At 43.5% G+C, this 14,661-nt stretch overlaps 1 protein-coding gene across 1 annotated transcript in view; it reads left to right on the top strand.

Annotated features, from left to right (window-relative positions):
- The window catches only part of CD109 (CD109 molecule), a 123,997-nt gene that overhangs the window by 32,330 nt on the left and 77,006 nt on the right, over positions 1-14,661 (top strand). The window contains exon 3 of the mRNA XM_026654616.2: positions 12,673-12,701. Coding sequence (XP_026510401.1) covers positions 12,673-12,701 — 29 coding nt within the window. The remainder of the gene's footprint in view (positions 1-12,672; positions 12,702-14,661) is intronic.

The raw sequence follows: 14,661 nt of genomic DNA, 5'->3' as shown, positions 1-14,661 counted from the left end.
CTGGGTGCTTTTGAAGATGTGGCTTTTGGAATGTGTTTCTCTGCAAGAAGGCCTGTGGTTATGAGTCATCTGGCTGAACCCATGTTTAAATTCGAACGGGTGGCATACATTAGGTGGGGTTTTTCCTTTGCCCATTCCAGATCAGCTGAGTTATTCTGGTTTTACCTCATGAAGACGTCTTTTCATTTAAAAAAAAAGAATCAGGAGAATTCACGCTGTATCTTTTAAAAAATATATATATTTATTGGACTTGGGTGAATGTTTGATTGTTTTTTTCATTTTGTCCAGGAGCTCAGTAAGGAGAAAACTTAATTTTTGAAATATAAGGAAGCACAATACTTAAGTACTTACTTCTGGCAAAACTCCCATTGATATCAGAATCCGATTTGCCTGAGTAAAGACTTCAGGACTTGAATTTATGTTTCAGAAAGGAGAAGAAACAAGTACAATTCAGAGTCAAATTAAATTTTTTTCCTTCTCATGGTCACCACTGGTAATAAAGGTTCTTCAGGCCAAATTAAGCCATTAGCTAGGTCCATGCAACAACATTGTTCTAAAATGATGTCTTTGGGACACTGCTTCAAACTCATTGTCTTTAATAAGTTTACACAGGTGTAACTGTATAGAATTTAGTGAACAATTCTGTTGATGATGTACATGAAAATGTTATCCATTTCTCTCTCTCTCTCTCTCTCTCTCATTGATATAAATTAATAGGAAAAAAGTACTAAAAACTTTTGTCACTAAAATCAGCATATATGACTCAATACACACAGGATGCAGCTGTTATGAAGGAGGTACCAGTTTTATAAAGTTGTGTTTTCAGTGTTCATAACAAAGAACAAGCAGATGCCCAATGAAATTGATATTCAACACATTTAAAACTGATAAAAGAAACAATATGGAACTCAATGCTACAATATATATTGAGCCCAAGAACCTAGCAGGATTTGTAAAATGATTGAATGCCTATATATGGATCACAAGAACATTCATAGTCCCATTATTTAGGATAATATTTTAAAAATGAATGGATATAAACCTCTTGCTTCAGAGCTCATGCCAACCACTAACTCATGGAGATTAGGAAGAAACTTTCCCTCTGGACAGGTTATTCTATAGTTGTCCACTACAGGGTTTCTCACATCTTCCTCTGAAAGATCTGGTACTAGGTACTGTCAGATAGGATACTGGATTAGATGCATTTCTGGTCTGATCCAGTGTGGCAATTCCTATGTTTCACTTTCTTTCTAAATGAAAAGAGTAAGAATATGTGAAATGTATTTTAGTGGAATTATTCTATTTAACTGAGATCAATCAGAAATAAACCTCTACCTCGATATAACGCTGTCCTCAGGAGCCAAAAAATCTTACCGCGTTATAGGTGAAACCACGTTATATCGAACTTGCTTTGATCCACCGGAGTGCGCAGCTCCGCCCCCCCGGAGCACTGCTTTACCGTGTTGTATCCAAATTCGTGTTATATCGGGTCGCGTTATATTGGGGTAGAGGTGTATATTATGTCTGATAACACTAATTCTCCCGAGAAATAAATTGAGTAACAATTATACAGTATTACAACTGCTTTCTCTAGTGAATGGAGCCTGTTTCAGTACCATAAGTCTATGGATCACATCATTACCTTTATAACAATAGTAAGTATTGACATAGGTATTTAAAGCATACTGTGCCTTGATTAGTTTTAGTTACATTAACTAACTTACATTTAGTTACATCAAAATCATTCTTTTGGCAGATTCATGGTCTGGTTTCCAAACAGTCCATCCAGATTATTAGGGTCCCTCAAACAAGGTCTTGACTTTAAATGTATATAAGTACTAAAATATTGCATGACTTTATTTTCAAAGCGGGACTTCCATCTAGTATATAAAGAGAATGCGCAAGGCTTTTTGTAACGTTGTAATGGAGGATGAGTTCAACCATGACCTTAGAAATTGGGCTTCCTAGATTACTGCAATCAGACGTGTGAAAATCATGTAATTGGTCTTTTGAAAGAAGGGAGGAGAGAATATATATTAAATATATATTTCATAGTTTTGATAACAAAGGGGAAAAAATCTTTAATCTATTAACTTTTATGGCCCTTCATGGCAAATTTATTGTGTTTGTTGGATCATGTTATAATACGTCTATCAGTGTTTCTAAAATAATATGCTTATGCGACAGGGTGCCCTGCGTCGAGCTAGGGTGACTGTGTCAGCCCGGTGCAGGGTTGTTGCACCCCCATCGTTGGGGTCCCCCCGTTAAGCGGGTGATTTTGGCCAAGTGGGTCCCGGCCCCTGACGGGGTCACTTAGACAAATAGCTCATAGTCTTTGGGCAGGCAAAACAAACAAACAGTCTGGAGCCCTGGAGCCTCTTGGCTGGGGCAAAACGAACAACCAGTCTAGATCCCTGCAGTCTCCTAGGTGGGGCAGGCAGCAACACTTGGGGAATTAGCCCCCTGGAGGGGCAAAGCAGTAAGCAGATTGCAGCCCCAGTCTATGGCCCTGCAGCCTCCTGGCTGGGGCAGGCAGTTGCCCTGGGGGAATTAGCCCTCTGGGCAGGGCAAAATATCAATCATTCTACGGCCCCTGGGTGGGGCAAAACAAACCAACAGTCTATAGGCCTTACTACCCACCCTCTGGGCTGGGACATAGAACAGGCAGCAGCTTCCTCAGCAGGCAGCAGGTTGGCTTCCCCAGCAGTACCCGCAGTCAGTGAGTCGCCTGGAGCGTAGTCCGAGTCTTCGGGCTCTACTGCCAGGAGCGTCACAGGAATGGGCATGGTATGTCCTTCCTCCTCCATTGCCCCCCCCCACTCCCCAACTCTGCTGGGCAGCCTCCTTTTATCTGTCTTCTCCACCTGGAGCATGCGTAGCAGGGGAAAGAGGGCATGGCCACCTGGGCCCACAATGATTGGTCCGTCCCCGGAGGCCCAGTGCAGGGTTGGTACACCCCATCACAGCCTATCATAAATAATCTCCCAACCATACTATAAAGTGGAATACTCTTGCTTGAATACACATTACTAAACTGTGTTATAAACATATTACTGCATTATGTTATAGACAACTGTGTATCACAATTTAGTAACATGTTTTGGTCCCAATTACAAGTCAAGACTAGACCCTCTTATAACACAGATGGGGACTAGTGTTTTATAACACAATCCATGAACAGCTTAGATTTGAATGTGTAGACAGGTCCATAAGGGCCTGATCCTGTTCCCATTGAAATCTGTGAGAGATTTGTCACTAACTTAATTGAAGAAAAATCCGGAAGTAAGTAATGAAAGTGGATCAATACTAGCACCAGTGTTCTTTGAATTCCCCACATATTCCCATTGTTTTCTAACTGATTTATGCTGGGAACGAGAAATGATCACTCTGTGGTCACATTGCAATTACCTGACCTTCTTCAATCAAATTAAGTAAAAGATTAGATACTAAACAGAATTTTGCACAGATTAGAATTTGGTTTTCAGTAGAAATTGCCTGTCAAGAGAGGAAAATTTTATGGTTAAGATGATGGGCTAGGACTCAGGAGGAGCTGGCTTCAATTCCTGGCTTTGCCACAGACTTTCTTTGTAATCTTAGGAGAGTCACTCTGTGTCTCAGTTCCTCATCTGTAAAAATTCAGACAACACTTCCGTACTTCACTGGGTGTTGTGGGGACAATGTCACTATTATTTGCAAGGCCCTCAAATATTATGTGACAGGGCCCACATGACAGATGGGTGCATAACAAAAACATAGAGAATATTTTTGATTATGGAATTTTTCCCCTTACTGTATAGATCATTCATTTTTAATATTATTTTATTCCTTTCATATTTCATAAGCAATGTTGATATGGGAATAGGATGATATCTCAATTTATTGCAATAAGGTCAGTATCTTGATAAGGTAAATATTTACTTTTTTAGACTAACCACTGCAACGTTGGATGAGATGAGGAAGGGGCCTTACATTTGAAAACATACAGAAATGAAAAAAGTAGAAATCTAGAAAATGTAAAGACATTGTTTCCAGGGATAGTTAAATTTTTTTCTTAATAGAGGTTTAGCCTACTCTGATGTCTGAATAACAGGCATTGCTCCTGCTAAGAACAGTGTAGGAAGATGTAAGACTGTATGTGTGTGCATGTACACTCCTGACTTATATTTGTACACTCTTGACTCATAGCTTGTGGACCACTATGACCCCTGGATCCCTTTCCTCAGTACTCCTTCCTAGGCAGTCATTTCCCATTTTGTATGTGTGCAACTGATTGTTCCTTCCTAAGTGGAGTACTTTGCATTTGTCCTTTTTGAATTTCATCCTATTTACTTCAGACCATTTCTCCAGATCATTTTGAATTACAATCCTATCCTCCAAAGCCCTTGCAACCCCTCCCAGCTTGGTATCATCCACAAATTTTATATGTGTACTCTTTATGCCATTATCTAAATCATTGATGAAGATATTGAACAGAACCGGACCCAGAATTGATCCCTGCGGGGCCCCACTCATTATGCCCTTCTAGCATGACTGTAAACCACTGATAACTATTCTCTGGGAACTGTTTTCCAACCAGTTTTGCACCCACCTAATAGTAGCTCCATCTAGGTTGCATTTCCCTAGTTTGTTTATGAGAAGGTCATGCGAGACAGTATAAAAAGCATTACTAAATTCAAAATATACCAAGTCTACCATTTCCCCCCATCCACAAGGCTTGTTACCCTGTCAAAGAAAGCTATCAGGTTGGTTTGACATGATTTGTTCTTGACAAATCCATGCTGACTGTTACTTAGCACCTTATTATCTTCTAGATGTTTGCAAATTGTTTGTTTAATTATTTGCTCCATTAGCTTTCCAGATACAGAAGTTAAGATGAGTGGTCTGTAATTCTTGGGTTGTCCTTATTTCCCTTTTTCTAGATTGGCATGATATTTGCCCTTTTCCAGTCTTCTGGAATCTCTCTCATCTTCCATGACTTTTCAAAGATAATCACTAATGGCTCAGATATCTCCTCAGTTACCTCCTTGATATAGGATGCATTTTATCAGGCCCTGGTGACTTGAGAAATCTAACATGTCTAAGTAATTTTTAACTTGTTCTTTCCCTATTTTAGCCTCTGATCCTACCTCATTTTCATTGGCATTCACTATGTTAGACGTCCAATCACCACCAACTTTCTTGGTGAAAACTGAAACAAAGAAGTCATTTAGCACTTCTGTCATTTCCACATTTTCTGTTATTGCTTTTCACCCCTCATTGAGTAACGGGCCTACCATGTCCTCTTGCTTCTAATGTATTTGTAGAATGTTTTCTTGTTACCCTTTATGTGTCTAGCTAGTTTGATCTCGTTTTGTGCCTTGGCCTTTCTAATAGTTATATTATTTGTTTATATTCATCCTTTGTAATTTGACCTAGTTTCCACTTTTTGTAAGACTCTTTTTTGATTTTTAGATCATTGAAATTCTTCTGGTTAAGCCAGGGTGGTCTCTTGCCATACTTCCTATCTTTCCTACACAGAGGGATAGTTTGCTCTTGTGCCCTTAATAATGTCTCTTTGAAAAACTGCCAACTGTCTTCAAATGTTTTTCTCCTGAGACTTGCTTCCCACGGGATCTTACCTACTTAACTCCCTGAGTTTGCTAAAGTCTGCCTTCTTGAAATCCATTGTCTTTACAGTAACTCCTCGCTTAATGTTGAAGTTATGTTCCTGAAAAATGTGACTTTAAGCGAAATGATGTTAAGCGAATCCAATTTCCTCATAAGAATTAATGTAAATATGCGGGGGTTAGGTTCCAGGGAAATTTTTATATACACACACACTATAAGTTTTAAACAAACAATTTAATACTGGTACACAGCAATGATGATTATGAAGCTTGGTTGAGGTGGTGAAGTCAGTGAAAACAGCCTCATGCAGGCTTCCTCAACCATACATCAAAAACAAGGAACACTGTGGGGCAGGTCTGTGTGGCTAGCACCTGGCTGAGAGTAGAAGCCTTGAGGACACTAGGTTTTAGAATGCTACAATGTTAATGTTACAACTTAGAATCTGTCTACACTGAAAACACTGCAGTAGCACAGCTGCAGCACTTCAGTTGCACCGCTGTAGTGCTTCAGTGTAGACACTACGTACATCGACAGAAGGGTTTCTCCCGTCAGCATAGGTAATCCACTTCCCCGAGAGGCGGGAGCACTGGCTATACCTGGGTTTCGGTCAACATAGCTCCGTCTCTCAGGGGTGTGGATTTTTCACACCCCTTAGAGATGTAGCTATGCCAATGTAAGTTCCCAGTGTAGACCAGTCTTCAGATATATGACTTATGTTTACACTGCCGGTTTTCTTGTATCTGTTTTTACTCTTTCTGTAGCAATGGACACACCGTATAGGAGATAACCTCTAGATCAAACAAAGAGGATTAAGGGGCCCTTTTATACCTTTGCCTCTCTGTTTGGTGAATAGATCGCATGTAGTTTAAAGCTCTCCTTTTTTGTCAGTATGTTGAAAAAAAAATCAGAAAATATGGCCCAGATTAACCCCACATCTGTAGGGGTTGCAAAGTTGCACTCTTAGATTCCATGAGGCAGCTGCAACCAAGAAGAGCTTCATTCCCTAGGTACCATTGTACAACCTCTGATGTTCAGCTTTAACATACATATCTGGGGCTCCATAGAAACCCTGAGAATGAAGACTGCCTGGTGTCTCTCACATTCTTCAGCCCCATCCATTTTTATGGGTTACATTGTCTGACTCCAGGGTCTCTGGGCAGACCAAGGATTACAGGTAGTTTGCACTGTTTTGTTGTTATTCCTGGTAGAGTTTGTGCTGCCAGGAGCCTGCAATGAATCTGGACCAACAACTTGATTGTGTTAGATCCCTGGTCCTCTGAAGTAATCTTGTTATTATATCCCCTTGTGATTTGGTGTAAAAAAGATAAATAATGCAGAGTGAATTATAAACCAATAGACCAAATTGTTTAGTCAAAAGCTGAAAAGTTTTTTTTGATTTCATTATTTTCATATAAGCAAATGAGATTTAAAAAAAATTAGAACTTTTTAAAAAGCTGTATATTTTGAATAACTTAAACATTATTGTTGAAAAGTGTAGCCAATTTCTGGACTACACTTGTGGTTTGTTATTTAGAATGTTCAAGAGACCAGCTAACTAAGTTTAGCCAAATTTATTGCCTAAATACAAAACAGTAGAATACGAAAAAGAGACATACATACCCTCCTTCTGGGAAGCAATTCTTATCTCACAGTACGTTCAACTTACACTAAAGGTGTACTGCAAAGATACACGCTCAAACCCACTTTTGTTTATATTTCTTGTTTACAAGCTATAAGTCCCCTATATGTAACTTTAAGTTTAAGCCATTAGTTTGTGCCAGTTTTGTCCTGGGTACCTTCCTATCCCTTTCCTATATCTCATTTTGAATACTTCATTCCAAGTGTTGATGAGCCATAAAAGTACTTCCTAACTCTACTTGGTACAGAGTATTCATGCATCTTTGATTTGACAAGTTTCCTACTAGTATTCCTGATAAGGCCTCAGTATTGTGTCCAGTTCTGGATGCCACATTTCAGGAAAGATGTGGACAAATTGGAGAAAGTCTAGAGGAGAGCAACAAAAATGATAAAAGGTCTAGAAAAAATGAGCTATGAGGAAAGTTTGAAATAAATGGGTTTATTTAGTCTGGAGAAGAGAAGACTGAGGTGGGACATGATAGTTTTCAAGTACATAAAAGGTTGTTACAAGGAGGAGGGTGAAATATTGTTCCCATTAACCTCTGACGATAAGACAAGAAGCAATGAGCTTAAACTGCAGCAAGGGAGGTTTAGGATGGACATTAGGAAAAACTTCCTAACTGTCAGGGTAGTTAAGCACTGGAACAAATTGCTGAGGGAGGTTGTGGAATCGCTGTCATTGGACGTTTTTAAGAACAGGTTAGACATACAACTGTCAGGAATGGTCTAGTTATTACATAGTCCTGCCTTGAATGCAGGGGACCGGAGCGGGGTTGCCAACGTTGTAATCACACAAAACCAAACACCCCTGTCACATCCCTTCTCTGAGGCCCCGCCCATGGCCCGCGCCTTCTCAGAGGCCCCGCCCTGCTCGCTCCATCCTCCTTCCCTCCGTCGGTCAGGGCTGGGGGTGCAGGCTTTGGGGAGGGGCTGGGGATGAGGGGTTTGGAGTGTAGGAGAGGGCTCCGGGCTGGGGAAGGGGGTTGGGGTGTGGGGTGTGTGTGAGGGCTCCGGCTGGGGGTGGGGCCAGGGATGAGGGATTTGGGGTGCAGGAGGGAGCTCTGGGCTGGGCCAGGGGGTTGGGGTCCAGAGGGGTGCAGGGTCCCTGCAGCGCTTACTGCGGCTCTGAGGAAGCAGCCGCCAGGTCCCTTCAGCCTCTAGGTGCATGGGCGGCCAGGTGGCTCTGCGTGGTGTGCGCTGCCTTTGTGCCCACAGGCACCGCCTCCCCCTTGCAGCTCCCATTGGTTGCGGTTCCCGACCAATGGGAGCTGCGGGGAGCAGTACTTGGTGCAGGGGCAGCATGTGGAGCCTCCCAGTCCCTGGCTGCCCTAGTGCCTAGGGGCTGCAGGGACCTGGCAGCCGCTTCCGGGAGCAGCGCGGATCCAGGGCAGGTTGGGAGCCTTCCCTAGCCCCGTGCTCCTCCTGCGCTGCCATCTGGACTTTTCACGGCCTGGTCGGCAGTGTCGACTGGAGCCACTAAGGTCCCTTTTTGACCAGGTGTTCCTTCCATTCCTGGACTAGATGACCTCTCAAGGTTCCTTCCAGTCCTTCACTTCTATGATTCTAATGCCAAAGCTGACTTCAGCTTTGCAAAGTGTAGTGGGATATGGTGAACGGAATTGTGGGAAGAGCATAATACATTAATTTAGCATAACTTCCCAACACTTTAGGGGTGTAATATATATTATATTAATGTGGTATTTACTATGCCTAACACATTGTAGGAATGTAGGCTAACTGAATTAAACATGGGGGAGGCCTTATTTCTTGGAATACAGTGGGTAAATTAATTAGCAGGCTGAAAACGGAATATTTGTGCTAAGATAAGTAAATGGATTAGTAAGATAAGAGGCAGAACTGTACAGAGCATGCTGTACAGGGATCGGTTCCTACAAAGTAACTAAGCCAATCACAAAATGTGTTATGCAGTGTATAGTTAATGCAATGAGATGTGTAAATGTAGTGGAAGGGAGAGGTTTGCTGTGTAACTTTGGATATGTGGTATGCCCTATCCCCGGGCCCCTCATGCTTTAGTCTAATCAGCTCAGAGTAGCTTTGCTGTATGCCAAATAAAGGAAACTGAGTGATGAGACTGGAGTCAAACTGAGTTCTTGGGGAACTGAGTGGAAGAGTCTCAGGGAGACCCCAACATACATGTACTGGCTGACAATACGAACACCAATCATTTTGGAAGCTCAGTGTTTCACTTCAGGTCATATTTGTTAAATGTTTCTTTTCATGTCTACACTACAGGATTATTCCGATTTTACAGAAACCGGTTTTTGAAAACAGATTGTATAAAGTCGAATGTATGCGGCCACACTAAGCACATTAATTTGGCGGTGTGCGTCTATGTACGGGGCTAGTGTCGATTTCTGGAGTGTTGAACTGTGGGTAGCTATCCCATAGTCCCCTCCGCCCATTGGAATTCTGGGTTGAGATCCCAATGCCTGATGGGGCCAAAAACATTGTCGCGGGTGGTTCTGGGTACATCCTCCCCTCCCTCCTGGAAAGCAATGGCAGACAACCGTTTTGCGCCTTTTTCCTGGGTGAACAGTGCAGATGCCATACCGCGGCAAGCATGGAGCCTGCTCAGCTCAAGACAGCAGTCATGAACATTGTAAACACCTCGCGCGTTATCGTGCAGTTTATGCTGAACCAGAACCTGCAAAACCAGGCGACGAGGAGTAGGCTACGGCTGCGCGGTGACAAGAGTGATGAGGACATGGACATGTAATTCTATCAAACCGCGGGCTCCGGCGCTTTGGAGATCATGCTGTTCACGCCGTGGAATGCCGATTCTGGGCCTGAGAAACAAGCACAGACTGGTGGGACCGCATAGTGTTGCAGGTGTGGGACGATTCCCAGTGGCTGCAAAACTTTCGCATGCGTAAGGGCACTTTCATGGAACTTTGTGACTTGCTTTCCCCTGCCTTGAAGCGCCAGAATACCAAGATGAGAGCAGCCCTCACAGTTGAGAAGCGAGTGGCGATAGCCCTGTGGAAGCTTGCAACGCCAGACAGGTACCGGTTAGTCGGGAATCAATTTGGAGTGGGCAAATCTACTGTGGGGGCTGCTGTGATGCAAGTAGCCAAAGCAATCACTGAGCTGCTGCTACCAAAGGTAGTGACTCTGGGAAACGTGCAGGTCATAGTGGATGGCTTTGCTGCAATGGGATTCCCTAACTGTGGTGGGGCGATAGATGGAACCCATATCCCTATCTTGGCACCGGAGCACCCGGGCAGCCAGTACGTAAACCACAAGGGGTACTTTTCAATGATGCTGCAAGCACTAGTGGATCACAAGGGACGTTTCACCAACATCAACATGGGATGGCCAGGAAGGGTTCATGACGCTCGCGTCTTCAGGAACACTACTCTGTTTAAACGGCTGCAGCAAGGGACTTACTTCCCAGACCAGAAAATAACCGTTGGGGATGCTGAAATGCCTATAGTTATCCTTGGGGACTCAGCCTACCCCTTAATGCCATGGCTCATGAAGCCATACACAAATTTTGTGCGGGTAACACCAGTTCTATTCACATCATGTAAAGCAAAACTGTACTCATTTCCCTCAGACTTGCCTGCGCCATATAATTAAGTTACAGGGAGTGCCGCTGATGGACCTCAGTCCTTTCCATCATCTTCTGTATTTCCATGCAGTAATCAGACTACAAGATGATGATGATAATGTGGGAGAGAATAGCGAGCTCTGTTGTCATCAGATGAATTCAATAAGCTCTGTGACTGCAGGGCTGCACAGAGGATTCAGGGGGCCTGGGGTCTTCGGCGGTGGGGGGCCCCCGCCGCCAAATTGCCGCCAAAGACCTGGCGCTTCGGCGGTGGATCCTGGGGCGGAAGGACCCCCTGCCATGGGTCTTCAGGGCACTTCGGCGGCGGGTCCCGGAGCGGAAGGACCCCCCTGCCTCCGAATTGTCGCCGAAGACCCGGAGCGGAAGAAGCTCCGGAGGCCCGGGCCCCACGAGAGTTTTCCTGGGCCCCCGGAGCGAGTGAAGGACCCCGCTCCAGGGGCCCCGAAAAACTCTCGTAGGGGCCCCTGCGGGGCCCGGGGCAAATTGCCCCACTTGCCCCCCCTCTGGGCGGCCCTGTGTGACTGCTTTAGGTCCAAACCAATGGCTGAATCAATGAGGGTGCAGAGAGGTATTCCTGCTGCACCCTCTTCCACAGGAATCCTGCCACTGCAGGACAGAGCAGGATTCCCCAGGATCCAGGCCAAGGTGATGCTCTGTAAGGGTCACTTTGCTGCTCCACTGAGCAGGATCATGGTGCATGCTCATTAGATGCTGATGTTGCTCTCTGATCTGCTGGCCATGGCCCCTTAAGTTGGTGTACCACTGAGTGCATTCCTGGATGCTAGAGAGGGATGCTACCTAACAGTTTGTGTGGGTGGGAATCTTGTCCTGCCTTTCCCTCCCTTTGTGTATTAGCCCTTAACTGGCATGCTTCTTTGCTTTCTTTTTAGTAGACAAGATGTGTCAACTCCTCAGTTTGGGGAGTTTGTTTTTTATTTGTTGGTTTCTCTGATTTGCTTTTTGTTAGAAAGACAAGGTGGGTGATGTAATATCTTTTATTGAACCAACTTCTGTTGGTGGGAGAGACAAGCTTTCGAGCTTACATGGAGCTCACTGTCTTATTAGTTTTGATGATCTAAGGCCATTATTAGGACAGAGCTTTTTAGCTTTGCAAAAGATGAATAGTGAGTTAGTTTCACTATGGGATCAGTTGAATGAAATGCTTGGAGGCGATTCTTCTATCCAAGAGAGAGCTCACCAGTATAGAAAGCATTTAAAATACTTTTATAATGGAACTAATGAACTGCACTACACATTTGGCACAACACCAAGAGTGAGATTTTGTGCCTCTTAGACCACCCTATGCCTGTCCCTACTAATAGCTGTTCAGTTTTTCAATTTTTTCCAAACTGATACACAAGAACTAAATAAAGGAGTGAAGCATTTGGAAGAAAGAATATTGGCCCATAGCCGTTGGTGTGCTAGAGCAGTGGTCAGAACATCTGGAGAGAAGAGATGGGATTACATGCCACCTTTCTGCTCTCTTGGTCCTGGGACCTACGAGGGCCTGAACTTGCCTTGGCACAAAGCTGCTCCAACTTGCAATAGTAGATATAGGCCCCCAAGGAGCTGCTTTACTGGCCAGTGCATGGTTTTGTAGTCCTGCCCCTTCAAGCTCTGACACATCTTCTCCCCAGCCTGGAATGCCACCTATTCCGGGTCAGGCTCGGGGGTAGGAACTGCAGGAATGTGAATGCTCTGTGAGGATTGTTAGTTAATTGTTGCTGAGGATGCAAGTCACTAAGACCTACAATTTTTTTAATGTTGATGTTTTTGATAAAATGAGGCTTGCTGGCAGAACTTTATTTTATTTTTCTCTTCCCTTCTTAATTTAGGTTCCTTTGGAACTCTTGTTCTTCCAGCAGTAAGTATTCTTTTCTGGTCCTACTTGACATTCATAGCAAATGTTTATGTTGGATAACTGCAGTCTCTCAATGCTTTTTTTATTGACTTAGGTTGATGACATGATATATTTTAGTGTTGTGCAAGATGCAAATTATTTTCATACTCATAGAATAGATGCCCCAGCTGACCAGTGAGCCAAGGAGTCCAAATCCAAATGATTTGTAGCTTGTTACAGAATAATTGAAGGATTTAGAAGGCAAGTCCCAGCATCAGCTGGCATAGGACTCTAACATCTGAACAGCCTTTACACTACTTAGTTTATGATTGGTAGACATCATTCTTCCCAACACACTGTGAATGCAGGATGAATAGTGCCAAAACCCCCATCCACAAATATTACATCAAAATTTTAAACAATTTCACATTGATTGTGTTCATACACAATACCCTTTTGGAATTGCATTCTCTAGCAAACAAAGTTTCCAACTTAAAACAATATGTTAATCAGATATTGCAAAATGTATGTGGAAAGTGAATTCTGAATTGTAATCGTAAGTATTCACATTGGAAACCTGATTTTAAGAGCTATGCTATCCTATCAAGGAACACATTTTACCAAGGGCTAGTTTTCAAAGGTTCTGAGCATCAGCAACTCCAAACGAAGTCAATGGGAGATGCAGATGCTAACCATCTTTAAAATTCAGACTCCAAATAATGTGTGTATTCAGTCAAAACAATTGAATGGGACTGACAAATATCAAATATTTGAAGCAACATTCACAGTGAACAGTTTGTGAATTGTGAGAAATCCATAGGTTGCAATATATTTGCACAAAACATTCATTCAGCAAACAGACTAAAAATTGCAGCCCATTCATGGATACTTCATGAACAGAAAAGAGTTTAATTCACTGGCTATATTAATTATTATGAATTATTTGCTCACTTCTTAAAGAGCCATTACATCTCCTCAAACCACTCCCATCTTGGGGGAGATATGAATGTGACCAGAGCACGCATCAGTTCCTGGTGATCCCCACCCACTGTAGTGGCCTTTAGGGGACTAGTACAAGCCTGCACAATTTAGAGCAGCCCCGAGGCTGTGCTAATTTGAGATGAAGACTGAAATTGTGTACCGGCCAGTTCCAGGAAACGTTAGATCTAAAGGTGACTCTGATGCAACCCGAGGAGTCTGTAGAGTTCAGCTTATAGTGTTTTTAATTACTATCTGAAGCTATGATAACTAAGGCTAAGATTTTGTCATGGTTATTTTTAGTAAAAGTCAGGGACAGATCATGGGCAATAAACAAAAATTCATGGAGCCCATGACCTGTTCGTGACTTTGCTAAAAATAACCAGGGAGCAGGGCTAGATAGGGGGGAGGACTGGAGTCCCATGGGGGGACTGACAGGCCGAGCTTGGCTCCGGGGGGGTGCAGCCATGGGGGGCACACAGCCCACGCTGCAGAGCTGGCCGCAACTGCGGGACAGGGATGTGCAGCTCTGACTGAAGCTCCTGCCAAGCCCTGGCCACAGCCGGAGAGGGATGCACAGCCAGGGCCGACTCTAGGTTTTTTGCTGCCCCAAGCAAAAAAATTTTTGGCTGCCCCCCACCCCAGCCCTGGGCTCTCACCCCCCCCCCCCACTGCACCCTCCTGCCGCCCCAGCCCTGGGTCACTGGTAACTCGCTCCCACGTCGGGTCATTCAGCAGGAATTTTGGATGTGCACAGAACACAGACAGGATTGGTTCCCATATGGTTACAGAACTGCAGTAAAGTGGAACAATTTTCAGCTTGTGTGATTGGAGGATATCTGGATGCATATTATAAGACTGTCCTACATAAATGAGGAAAAGTTGAGGTGCCTTTATTATTCTTTTGTTCCATTCTTTGTTTCTATGGGGAATTTGCCAATGCAATATCACTGTCTTCTTTTTAAACAAATAAAACTAAAACTTAAAAAAAAAAAAAAAAAAAAAA

Source organism: Terrapene carolina, unplaced genomic scaffold (genome assembly GCF_002925995.2).
Source record: "Terrapene carolina triunguis isolate 2854851 unplaced genomic scaffold, T_m_triunguis-2.0 Scaffold42, whole genome shotgun sequence".
NCBI classification, from domain to species: Eukaryota; Metazoa; Chordata; order Testudines; family Emydidae; genus Terrapene; species Terrapene triunguis.
Note: the sequence above shows the minus strand (reverse complement) of the source record. Positions and strands in the feature narration are given on the sequence as shown.